The sequence below is a fragment of the Sphaeramia orbicularis genome, chromosome 9, assembly GCF_902148855.1.
Source record: "Sphaeramia orbicularis chromosome 9, fSphaOr1.1, whole genome shotgun sequence".
NCBI classification, from domain to species: Eukaryota; Metazoa; Chordata; class Actinopteri; order Kurtiformes; family Apogonidae; genus Sphaeramia; species Sphaeramia orbicularis.
Window position 1 is genome coordinate 23,382,781 of NC_043965.1, and position 13,083 is coordinate 23,395,863.

General features: G+C 38.2%; 1 protein-coding gene across 5 annotated transcripts in view; it reads right to left on the minus strand.

Annotated features, from left to right (window-relative positions):
* Window positions 1-13,083, minus strand: part of frmd3 (FERM domain containing 3) — a 54,809-nt gene that overhangs the window by 19,030 nt on the left and 22,696 nt on the right. For 3 of the 5 annotated variants that reach the window (XM_030142908.1, XM_030142907.1, XM_030142906.1), the window contains exons 5-9: window positions 9,410-9,507; window positions 7,652-7,775; window positions 6,418-6,505; window positions 3,398-3,486; window positions 933-996 (exon numbers count right to left, since the gene is read on the minus strand). In XM_030142908.1, the coding sequence (XP_029998768.1) occupies window positions 933-996; window positions 3,398-3,486; window positions 6,418-6,505; window positions 7,652-7,775; window positions 9,410-9,507 (463 nt within the window). Of the gene's footprint in view, window positions 1-493; window positions 530-932; window positions 997-3,397; window positions 3,487-6,417; window positions 6,506-7,651; window positions 7,776-9,409; window positions 9,508-13,083 lie in introns of all 5 variants that reach the window. The other 2 variants (XM_030142905.1, XM_030142904.1) reach the window with 1 other exon arrangement.

Genomic DNA, 13,083 nt, shown 5'->3' on the forward strand with positions numbered 1-13,083 from the left:
GAAGAGACCATTTTTTTTCTGGTCGTCGGAGTGATTGGCTGATTGATCGATCGATTGGCTGGTTGGGAGGTTGAGGAGCAGCCCACATGAATGTAAATTCCCATCGAGTTCAAGGACTTTTAAGCTGAATCATATGTCATTTTATATGTAAAGACAATGTAATAACAGTGATTTATACAACAATGTGAGGCATGATCAGCTTTAAGTCTTGCAAAAATAAAAACAATATATGAGGAGATACACTGACAAGGTTGCTCCATAGGACTGACCACAAACATCAAACATACAAATGATAGATGTGTCCCAAATGTAAGAAACCTGCTATAGTTGTTATCCATATCATACTCAAATACCTATAATCTGCAGTTTACGAGCAGGAAGTCGTATTGATTAAATTGCATCATGTGATAGAATGGCTGAAGAAGAGGAGTCTCATATTTGGGCCACAGTCAACATATATTGTGAGTGACGAGGTTTGTTGTAACACACCCACCATCCTGTTACAGTGAATCCTGCCTGTAAAGGAGATCTGAAACAGCGACACACATACACAGTGTGCGTGATGGTGGACAGGATTACATACACATACAGTACAGGTTCATAGCACATTTATCTGATGTAAGAATTACACACATGAAGAAAAAGAAGTCTTCATAAAGAAGAAGGAGAGAAGGAAGGATGTACAATACATTTAAACAAACTAAAGGAAACAGTTACTAAGACAAAACTACTGAAAACCTGAATGAACACAGACAGTCGCTATGCATTTACATCAGAGTCGTGGCTTTTTTCCCTCCTGAACTTTACAAATGTTAGAGGCCGAGCTCTAACAGGTCAACATGATGATGACTTCAGGACTGCACAATTTATCATCATGACGGAGGAAACTACACAGCACATTTTGCCTTTCATAGGCCGCATGCTGCACTTACCTCTTTCTGGATCCCAATGACGTAAAAGGTTTTTCCTTCGAATTTCAGCTTGCTGACATCAGCCCTACACAGAAGAAGAAGAAATGCTACCACTCAATCATCAGGCCTGAAATTTGTCATCATTACTTTTCGTGTCACTTTGAGTTCCGTTGCACATAAAACACAGTGAGAGAAAGTGCTGATTTTTCATCTTTATTGTGATGTTTTTCACCCATGCTTGCATATTTATCTTTAAAGGGTTAGTGGGGCTGTATAAGGTACTTATCCATAGACAGTGCATTACACACAGCGGTCCATAGTCAGCACAAACAAACTGACAGGAAGCAAAGCAGTGCAAGGCTGCGGACAGGGCTAGTAGCAACACGCATTTTCACCACCTAGAAAAATCAATGTCAGTTTAACTATATTTAGAGTACTCTCACTGCTTTACCTTGCCGTTAGGCAGCCCTTTCCAATGGGGAACTGAAGCTGTTACATCGCTTTCATCAAGGCCACTACGTTGATAAAAACAGCAGTTTACCCTACAGGACACAGTAGATGCTGGTCTACACGTGCCTCAACCAGATCAGAATTAGCATGCTAAACCAGCAAAGTCAGACGATAACGCAAAGAAAATATGTGAGCTAAAATGACTGTTTTTGTCAAGGGAGTCTGGTGGTTTTGAGGCAGTGGCGGCTGCTCGTCTTTCAGACAGGGGAAGCTCATTGTCGGCTTACATCAAAACAAAACAAAACAAAACAAAAAAGTCATATTGTTTAAACATATATTCGGCCCTCCGTTCCTTTTTAAGAAAATGCTCAGTAACCTTATCGTACCAAGTAGGCGTCTTTTCCAGGGACTGGACCAGTGTCCTCTCTTCTTAGATTGCCTTGGCCCAGTGTATTGTGGGTGTAAGACTTCAGCCTTTTTAAACAAGAGATGCTCCTTTCACTCCGACCTAGCCGACAGTTTGATTGATTTAACTATCTACAAAACGATATTCAACTCGAACAAGAAATGATTAAATTATGGAACTGAAACAAGAAAATGCTGAAATTATGTTAAATTGAAACAAGGAAGTACAATGAGTGTGTTTTATTTACAGTGCAAGAAATGAACGAGTAATTTCGTAGTGGTTTCTGTCTTGATTTCACAGCAGAATGTGTGACGGTATTAAACTGAACTGTGTCAGTGAAGGAGCAGATCTGAAAACAGCTGTCAATCAAACGGGATTCTGCCTTTCGACTGATCCTCCAATCAACACGTGGGATTCTGGCGTCCAGCCCAGCCGAGCTCCGCCCACAGCTCCATTCACCCCCAGAGACGCCCGGCGTCCGGGGGCGGGACAACATCATGGCATTTATCCAATTACCGTCCAGTTTTGAGGCAATGAAAAAAACTGTTCCACTCAGTCCCATTGAAGCCCATAGACGCCCGCAGTCTACGGACAAATGCACTGAGCAGAGATGGAGGAGAAAACAGCACAACGGGAATGTATGAGAAGTGAACAACATCACGTCTGTTGATTTGTGATAAAGCTGATTTGAACGAACTCATCTTTAAGATGAACGTGTTCTAACACATTTGTAGTCAATAAAATGTCAACACAACCGAACATATTTAACCATTTAATTTTCATAATTTTAGGGGAAGCTGGGCCTCCCTTGCAGTCTATGAGAAATCGCCACTGTTTTGAGGAGTACTCCAGGAAATATTACATACACTTAAACTGATATGGATTTGTTTAGGTGGGCCTGAAATAATGTTTTAATGGTGTCTTTGTGTACAAAAACACATTGCTTTGCTTCTGTGCCATTTCTTATGTTTGCTTCTCCAAAATTTTGACCCCCATCTACTGCAGGTAATAGTGACTGAATGCTTTGTGTCTCACTCTATATATAATACATATACACAATAACAGCACTTTAATTTTTGCACTTTAAAATCATGCACTTTATACTATATTTATTATAACTGGACTGAATTTCACTGATCTTAGAGTGTGTTTGTGTTGATATGAATTGTTTTACAGTTTGTAACCTGCCAAGGGTCTACAGATGCAGTTTAGCTGTTTTGCCAGCTGTGGCATATTTACACTGGTATTATATCCTTCTGAGACCCCAGAAAAGTACAAGTTTTGGCTTTTTTACAATAAGTAATTGCCTTGATTGGAAACGGCATGATGCCACAGATTTTCAAATACATTTTTTGGAGGGGTGGTGGTGGTGGGGTATTCTTTGCAGTGGACATCTTTTCTTTCTTTCTTTTTTTTTTTTTTAAGTAAAGCTGTGAAACTCCTGTCCCCTACAGAGGACAAAAATGCATTGCAGGGTCTCAGAATGATATACTATGTTCATTAAAGTGCAATATCCCTTCCAAATAAATAAACAGATAGATAGATAAAGACTGTATGCTGATTATGTATAAGTGCCCATTGGGTTGTTATTTTTAACAACCCATACTAACATTAAAGGACAAATTCATACCATTTCAGCAGGTGGATCCTCTTGTTTCCCTGGAAGACCACAAAACCTGTGGCTGTGAACCCAAGAAAAGCTGTGGAGCCTGTGAAGTCCTGCAAATAAACACAATAAAAATTAAATGCAACATGTGGCATTATGGGATACAGGCAAAGTAACAGCAGGGACCCAAGTGGGCTATCAATAATCTCCATGGTACTGCATCTACACAAAATCACATTTTTTAAGTCTTAACCCCCCACCTTTGTGGTTACTGACACTGAAAAATGGAAATAAAGGTAACTGATACACTGTGTGACATGCAATAACACCTGAAGTGTAAGAGCAGAGCACAGTATGTTACTATCACTCTCCTACATTGTTGTTTATCATCTCTAGACTTGTTTTCATCTGCAGCTACGGCTTTCTTTATCTCTCTGCGAATCATTCTTTCCTCCTCTGTGTTCCCCACACTTTCTGTCCTCTGTGATGCCTCATCTTCACAGATCTGTCACTGTATTATGTTTCAACCCTGGGTATATGTTCCCAGTAAACCAAATTAAAAACAGCCCCGCTGACGAGAGCGCAGCAGATAAAGTCGATCCTCTCCAATAGGCAGAATTTATATATCTTGATAATCTCCTTAGCACGCTTGGATATGGCTGTCTATGAGAGGGTGTCCCTGTTTCACACTGTCACTGGATGAGTGGAGGACCAGGGAGAGTGAACTGAAGAGTCCAATAGTTATTATGTTCATGTCTGCCTTATCAACAAAACAATACGAGAGGCAAAAATAAGATGAGGCTTTTACACCACTGAATGTAACACAGTATTCAGTTGGCTCTAAGTCTGATATTTATCCACTTTCTTGCAGTATAAAGATTGATTGATTCGTCTATAAAAACACTAATTTCTAGATGACAGTTTTGTAAATACAACAAATTCTTTCCTTTACTGGCATTAAGTTGCCAGTCATCTTGCTAATTATTTGCTGCTGTAAATCTAAGCAGAATGAGGACCTCTCACTTAGCGTATCTGCTTCACCCACTGTGACCTCTCTCAGGTTGAACTGAAAAGCTGCTACAACTGAAATTAGTCATCACTTGTCAGTTTAATACACAAATAGGGAAAACAAGCAAAGGCTAAGGAGGATGTGTGTATATAAACTGTCACAGTCATGCTCTTCATAAAAAGTGAAAATCTGTTAAAGCGCAATTGCAAAAATGCTGGAAAGCTGAGTAAAATGTGAATAAAAATAGAATGCAATGTTTTGCACATCTGATTTATCTATGTTTTATTTGCAATAGAACACAGAAAATATTGCAAATGTTAAACTGACAAAATGCACCATTTTAGAAAAAAAAAAAGTAAATTGTGAATTTGATGGCATGTCTCCAAAAACAGGGTCAACATGAGGCTAGACAAGTAAGTGATTCTAAAAATAAACAGATGGAGGAACATTTTGCACCTAATTTGGTTAATGGTCAGTAATATGATTTGGATATAAAAAGAACACTTTAGAGAGGCAGTCTCTAAGAAGTGAATATGGGCAGTGGTTCATCATTTTGTGAAGAACTATACCTACAAATTATGGAACAAATCCATAATAATCTTCCCAATCATAACATTATAATATCTCACCATTTACAGTACATAATATCATCAACAATGACAGAGAATCTGGAGAAACTTGCACAGGGATCAGGCTTAATATTACTATTAAATGCCTGTGATCTGAGAGCCCTGAGCTGACACTACATTAATACCAGGCATGGTTCTGTGACGGAAATCAATGCACGGGCTCAGGAACACTTCCAGAAGTCATTGTCTGCAAAAACAGTTCACTGTGCTGTCTTCAAATGCAGGTTAAAGCTCTATCATGCAAAAAGGAAGTCATGTTTAAAGATGATCCAGAAACACTGCTGTCTTCTCTGAGCCAAAGCTCATTTAAAATGGATCAAAGCAAAGTGTAAAACTGTCCTGGGGTCAGATGAATCAAAAACTGAAATTCTTTTTGGAAGCCATGGACATGTGATCCTCTAGAATAAAGAGCAGAGGGACCATCTGTGTTGTAATCAAAACTCAGTTCTCTGATGGTATGGGGCTGTGCTAGCATCGATGGAAAAGGTAACTCACACACCTGGAATGGAACCATCAGTGCTTTATATGGGACCTTACATATTTCAGTGAGACAACGCTAAACTGTATCGACTATGGATGTGTACTGGCAAGAATCTGGTGATACGATACAAATCACAATACTAGGTCCACGATACGATATATCACAATGTATCATGATACTGTTAACAAGGCAATATTTTTTGTTTGTTTTGTTTCTTCTTCTAAGAGATTATTTCCTGGAGAAATTTAATTATACCAGAAAAATACTAAACATATTTTTATTTGATCAGAACAGGATTTAATACTATATCACAAAACTTTCCTCTGTGAAAACTGATATCTTTTTTTACAGAAAAGTAAAAATAAAATTACAAGTACAAAACACACACACACAAATAAATAAATAAACAAAATTATGTTTAATTATGTTTAACTGTTTAAGATCCTGCTCAAATGTTCATATTCTATTAGTTATGAAAAGAATGCATAGTGTACAGTCACTGAATCATTAACATCCCAACATTATTTTTGTGCGATCCCAACAAAGAAACTAACATCTGCCTCTTTCAGACAGTAAAAAGTGCTTTTAGGATGACTGAAATAACCATTATTTAACAAAACAGTGTTATCAGTTTAAAAAAACTACATGCGTGACCTGCAATATTACAATACTACTTTTTCAATATACAAACAACAGTGCTAAATACCCATGTGAATATAGAAATAAAACACAAAAAAGAAAAACGAAAAAACAAAAACATGAACCTCCGCCATATCTCCATTTCAATAAATACCTAAAAATATCGATATAGTACTTTTTCATATTGATACAGTATCATGAAATGAAATATCACGATATATTGCCGAACCGATATTTTCTTACACCCCTAGTATTGACTTCATATTTTTGATTACATTACACTTACCTTGCATGGGTGAGGGTCAACTCCGTACGTTTCCAGAGTGTGAGCTCTTTGGAGCATGTTCAGCTCTGCTAATGGAGCACACTGTCCCCTGAAGGATGGAAATTAATAAAAAATCAGCATGTGAAAGGTAAACAAAAAGTGCATGGCTTTGTAATACAGCTGTAAAGTCTGTCTGTGTGTATGTGTGTATGTTTGTCATTTTCTACATTTACTCATTCAGACTTGGACCACTTCTCACAATCACCTTAACATTTACTTATCAGTCTAAGTGCAGAGTCTAGAGATGAGTAATGTGTACGCTACTACTGATCAAGACAAATAAATCAACAATAAATGCCTCTGTGTCCACACGCTGCAGAATAAAAATATTAAACCCTGATGGTGAACGTGTACAAACATTAAAAACCTTCTTGACAGTGTAAATCACCTGAGGTCTCTCTCAGCAGTTCAGTATTTATCTGCATGCTGTTAATCCTGAGAGTCGGGCCCGGTGGGGCAGACGGAGGGCACTCGGCATCATTTGCCTCTGTGCCGTGGGGAAATTAAGGATTTGTCTTTGATGTTCTGTAATCACTGGAAATGTGAACACCACGAACCTTGCACCATCATTCATGAGCTGCAGCTACATATGACACAGATAAACCCAACAACTCCAGGGGAGGCTCACTACGGATTATACACTCTATACCGTATGATGTTATGAACTCATACAGATCATGCAAAGTAATCGTAACCAAGAAACCTATTTTACACAACCCTGTCCTCAAATCCAAGCTGATTTCTCTCCTTAAATATTTACGCAGTCTATTTAGACTTGAACATCATGTCAGAGTTCTTAGATATTTATTGTGTATGAGCTGCTTTTAAGATACCAAAAAGCAGCCAGTTGTGATTTGGGTCCAGTTCATCTTGTTAAATTAAATTTAGTCAAAGCAAAAAAAAAAAAAAAAAAAAGTTGGAAATAAATATTCATGCTCATTTCTTTGCAAATTATAACTAGCTTTTATTTACCATCATCTGGATCTAAACTCAAACATCTTCCTGAATGCAATGAACTACAAATCTCTGTGTATCATCCAATTTTGTCTCTAGCCAGAATGACAGAATGCTTTCATTGTGTGCAGAGTGGAAAATTGTCTCACATCCAAGCCTGTCACTGACATCAAACAGTAAACCAGCAACAAAAATGCAGCTCCAGACAACAAACAGACACACATTTACACATCTCTTTTACCTGAGTTCATTCTTGTGTATTTCCATAATCTTCCTCTCTAGTTTGAGGGATTGTTTTGGGAACAGCTTGAAGTCTCTAATGTAGTCTGAAGGATGCTCCTCTGGGTCGTAATCTCCGAGCTCCGCTGAAAGGAGAGTGTGGTATTCAACATGAAAACATGCCCATAAAACCAGGTTAATGGGTTCATAAACAATGTATAAGTATATTTATGCATATACATGCCTTGACAATACCAGTTGAGCTATACAACCCTGATAGATTAATCTTTCTTATTTACACCAGTACAGGATCTTAATAGATACTATATACTTTTGAAAACCTGTTAGAAGTGACAGACTAAATCAAGATATAGCTGGAGTTTAATTAAACAGTAATCTACAAACTATTCTCCAGCTCTATAATCAACACTCTGACAAAGTGGGACAGGGACCTGCCCTCATTAATCAGAGCAGCCAATGATATGCTACGAACTGAGATAACTCAGCCAGTCACACTCTGATCTCTTGGGATCTGAGCCAATCAGGGAGAGTTAGCACAGTTCAGTGATTTATGCATCAAGGTTCATTAATAGGATACAGCTTCTCTAATCCCATTGTTCCACATAAAGGCAAGTGGCTCTGCTCTGCAATTCAACATTAAACTGTTCCTGCCAATTAGGGAAAGAAAAAAAAATCTTTTCTTATTCCTTTCCTTAAAAGCCGCTTGAATGTCTTGTAGTTTTTTAAAATATGGGATTACAACATCAGACTGATGACTTGAAATTAAGGCTGGGCAGAGGACGGGTGAGATAAACAGTGGGATTTGTTAGACTCGAGTTACTCTACAGAACAAAACCTCATTCTGATTTTATCTGAGGAATATCTTGGGAAAACTGACAATAACAGTTTGATCAGTCTTAACTTTAGAACAAAAGCTTCAAAGAACAAATTGTGCAAATCCTGGATTTTGTCATACGATATTTCTTATAATTGAAGCTTTGATGATAATATCTCTGTTTGCACCTTCCATCCACAGTTTTTTTGTCACAGAGTAATGTTTGTATCTAGGACAATCTCACTGAATCTTAACATGTCTATTGTAAAATTTCTAACTTTCCAGTCATAACACTGAACAAAGCTAACTTTAGACTGAAAATACCAAAATAATAAAACTATTATACTTATGAAACTGGCACGAGAACTACTGTTGCAGTTAGTTAGTTAGTTAGTTAGTTAGTTAGCCTACACCTGACCACCTGATCCAACCCCAGATCATAACACTGCCTCCACAGGCTTGTACTGTAGGCACTAGGCATGATGGGTAATCACTTCATCGGCCTCTCTCCTCATCCTGACGCACCCTTCAGTCTGGAACAGGGTCAGTCTGGACTCATCAGACCACATGACCATTTCCCATTTAAAACAGTCCAATCCTTATGTTCTCCATCAAGTTAATGGTTTAATAAATGAAAAGCTACTCATTCCATCAGTTAGGGTTAAAGAACTTGTTTCAGGAGTAAACACATTAATCTTTGCAGTAAATATCCAAAGGAGGGATGTTACCTGTTTGCATAGTTAATTCCAGGTAGCGACTGTTAGTTTGGCAGTGCAGTGAACATCAACCATAATAAAGAACAACTGAGTAAAATTGTGCAAAATGTTAAAAGCAAAGTATATAAATCAACATACTTATATTAATTTTGAGCTGCAATTCATTTGTACAATAACAATTAAAAAAAGCTAAAATGTCTAAAATCCACTTGGTGTCAACAGGTCTCACCCTGGACAATGCAGGCTCCCAGATAGGCAGCTTCAGCAAAAGGACAAAGGAGACGGCCGTGATAGATGTCCCTCTTTAGCTGGAGATACAGGAGGTACCTGGAAACACACACAATAATTAAGGAGACCAATCAAATGTGATATTAACAATAAAATGGATTAGATTTATATTGCGCTTTTTTGGTCACTCAAAGCGCTTTACATTATTGACCCATTATTCATTCGCTCTCACATTCTCCCTCTGGTGGTAAACTACATATGTAGCCACAGTTGCCCTGGGGCAGACTGACAGAAGCGTGGCTGCCAATTCGCGCCAACGGCTCCTCCAACCACTACCAAACATTCACAGGCATTCATACACCAGTGTGAGTGGCACTGGAGGCAAGGAGGGTGAAGTGTTCTGCCCAAGGACACAACGGACTGACTAGGACAGAGTGGGATTCGAACCGCCAACCCTTCAGTTATTGGACGACCCACTCTACCATCTGAGCCATGGCCGCCCCCCAAAAAAAATACATACAGTCCCCCCACCTGGAAACCCCACAGTTCATCAACACTGCATACATGCTTAAAGTCATCCGAATATTTGCCACAATGCATTTATATAGAAAGACAGAAAAAAAACAGCCAAGCAGAAAATAAATAAATACAGAATAAGTCAATAAACACAACACAGCAGATTTTTTGGGAGTCATTCAAAAAGGTTAAGTATCTGCTGAATATTCTTGTGTAATGCATCAAATTTAGGACATCTTTAAGACCATGTTTGGACCGAAGCCCTCTCAGTCTTCCACCCTCTGAGAAGAATCTGTCCACGGATCATTACACTAGCTTCGACCAAAATTCTGATGGGTTTCTTCACATGAACGCTGATCCATCACCTAAAACATATAATCTAGGTCTGAATGGAACAGTGTCTTGGGGATGTCATAGATTTTTATCCTGGCACTTCCTAAGGTGCTTTCATTGCCAGCAATTTGTTTGTCTGAATAATCTGGAGTGAGTCCAGTAGAAACGATGCACGGTCGGTTAAATCTGAATTGAGTTAAATATCACGAATGAGTATGAGTATGGATGTCTCATTAAAATCTAATGTTACTGTTCTATCAAGTTCACACTGGATGGTAAAATCCATAATACAGCCATAGCCCTTCACCACATAATGCTCCTGCTATGTTGCTATGGCAGTTAGAGAAACAAGAATATTGCCATGGAAACGTCTACCGAACAGCAGTAACTGGAACTGTAGTTACCACAGAAACAGCTTCACTGGAGGTAAGTTTAGGAATGCTGCTGACATGCTGATTTGTCTTGTGTTACCAAGGAAACGGGAAATGACGGTGGCATGAAAACTAGGGACATTTGTTGCCATGGATACAGATGAGTTTCCAGAGGAGGCTCCAGACGACATCGACTCCTCACACCATCGTCAACTGACTCATTAAACTTGTTTTTGAACTCAAGTCAAAGAAAGAGCAGAAGGAAAGCATGAAAGATTGAATGGAGTGAAAAGCCGGCTGCTGTAGCTAAATAGTTTTATTTATAGTGTGAGTTTGAAGCTACATAGAGGTTCTAAAAATTGACCTAAAAACACAGCCTTCTAAATTTACCTGACCTTCTCAGATGTACTAAGTCCTGTCCTTCTATATAGTCGTCTTTGTCGCATTCTGGACTTCCTCCTCTGTCTGCTCATGTTCTACTTCCTAAACTCTGCCTGGTAGTTACTGTTACAGTATCATTTACATTGTGCCTTTTTTCAAGTAACAGGAAGAAGGAAACATTCTCTGTGTCACACAAACTCACTACTCAGGTTTAATCAATGTATGTAGTGTAAACAGAATCAGATATAGTAACGACAGGATGCTCGGCTTCATGAAATAGGCACAGTCTAGTATTTCTTCACTTTTTTCTATCAGCTGCTATCGTATTTACCTCTTTACTGTTCTGACTCTGACATCTTTGCTCTTTTCCTTCCTCTTGTCCTCTTTCTCCCAAAGTGTGGTTTATTATTCCCATTGTCACAGTGACCTTCATTCTGCATTGTCACAGAGCTGTGACGATAGATATGAATCATACGTCCAAACTGGACTTCCGAGAAATCGACAATTCAAGTGACGAGGGTGACAAAGAGTAAAAAAAAAAAGAGCTCTGTGTGATATTGATGATGCACAAAAATGCCTTTTTAGAGTTAACCCTCAAAGACCTAAACCAAAAGCATCTACTGATCTAAAATGTTTAATGACGTCTGAAACACTAATCATATCAACGCATTGAAATAATTCAGGAAAAATACAGTTTCTCAGCTTTTCACTTGCATCAATTCAAGCTATGACCCATTTGGACGTACAGAGCCTCTGTAGTGAACATGGTAACACCATCATCTTCTGCAACACTGACTCACCAATAAAATCCATGTAGTTTGACAAAAGACAGGGGTAGAAGATATTTATTTTTATGAGAAGTTAATGATATATTAACTTAACAGTGGATAAAAAAATACATAGTGGTAAATCACTTAGGAAAGGTAGAGAAACATTCATTTGGAGATCAAAACAAAAATAGTTCAAGGGCTTCAGGAGTAAAAATTACAAAGAGGAATGAAGGAAATACTGAAGCAGAGATGGTGCCATATAACAAGTCAGATGGGACAGAAAACATGAAAACAAAGCCCCTGCTGAGTGAGCATCTCTGAGTCCAACGGTCTTCAGAGTTATGGTCATCTGCTCACTGTAATATTCATAAAACATCCTCATCATAAATCATGTGTCACATGTCATAAAATGATTCCAACCTCTTACAAAATAATAAAGTCAAAGAGAAGAAAACAGATCACTGAAAATGGGCAAGATGCCAAAATGTGCATGTGAGTGGATTTTTCAGTGAATCCTAAACAGCCACTAGCACCAAAAGCATCTAGTGATCTAACCCATAACCACTAATCCTATCAAGACATGTAAATAATTCACATTAAATGCAGTTCCTCAGCTTTTCAGTGGCATTAGTTTTGACTAGAGCTGTCAAAATGATCATGTTAAAGCGGATTAATCCATCATCATGATTAATCTGATTAAGAATTTTAACACAATTAACCCATTTGCAATGCAGAATGACTCTGAACATCTCTGGTAATGCATTTCAGGCAGTTTGTCCAAGTAAAGTTACCATCGTGCATGAACAAATGGACAGATGATCTAGTAGTAACAGGCAGCAGAACCAACCAATAAAGATGGAAGATGCTAAACAGCACGTTGGTCCTCTGGATGGGACACTTGAGTACAAAAAAACCCCAAAACTACATAGTTGTTTCAAGTTGTTTTGTTGAAACTGTTGAAGGTGTTTAATGAACATGTTAAGTGTATATATATTCACTTCTTTCTTGAGTCTGTTTGCTCATGCAAAATGAAATGCGCTTAATATAGATTAAAAATTTATGATATTTAATCGTGATTAATCGAAATTAATCCACAGCAACCCTGTGATTAATCTGATTAAAATTTGAATTGTTGGACAGCACTAGTTTTGACCCATTTGGATGTTCAGAGTCTGTGTAGTAAACACGGAAACACTGTCATCATCTGCAACACTGATTCCCTAAAAAACCCCACATAGTTTAATATATGACAGTGGTTACAGACACTTGCTTTTACATTCAGTTAATGATATATTTTGCCCTAT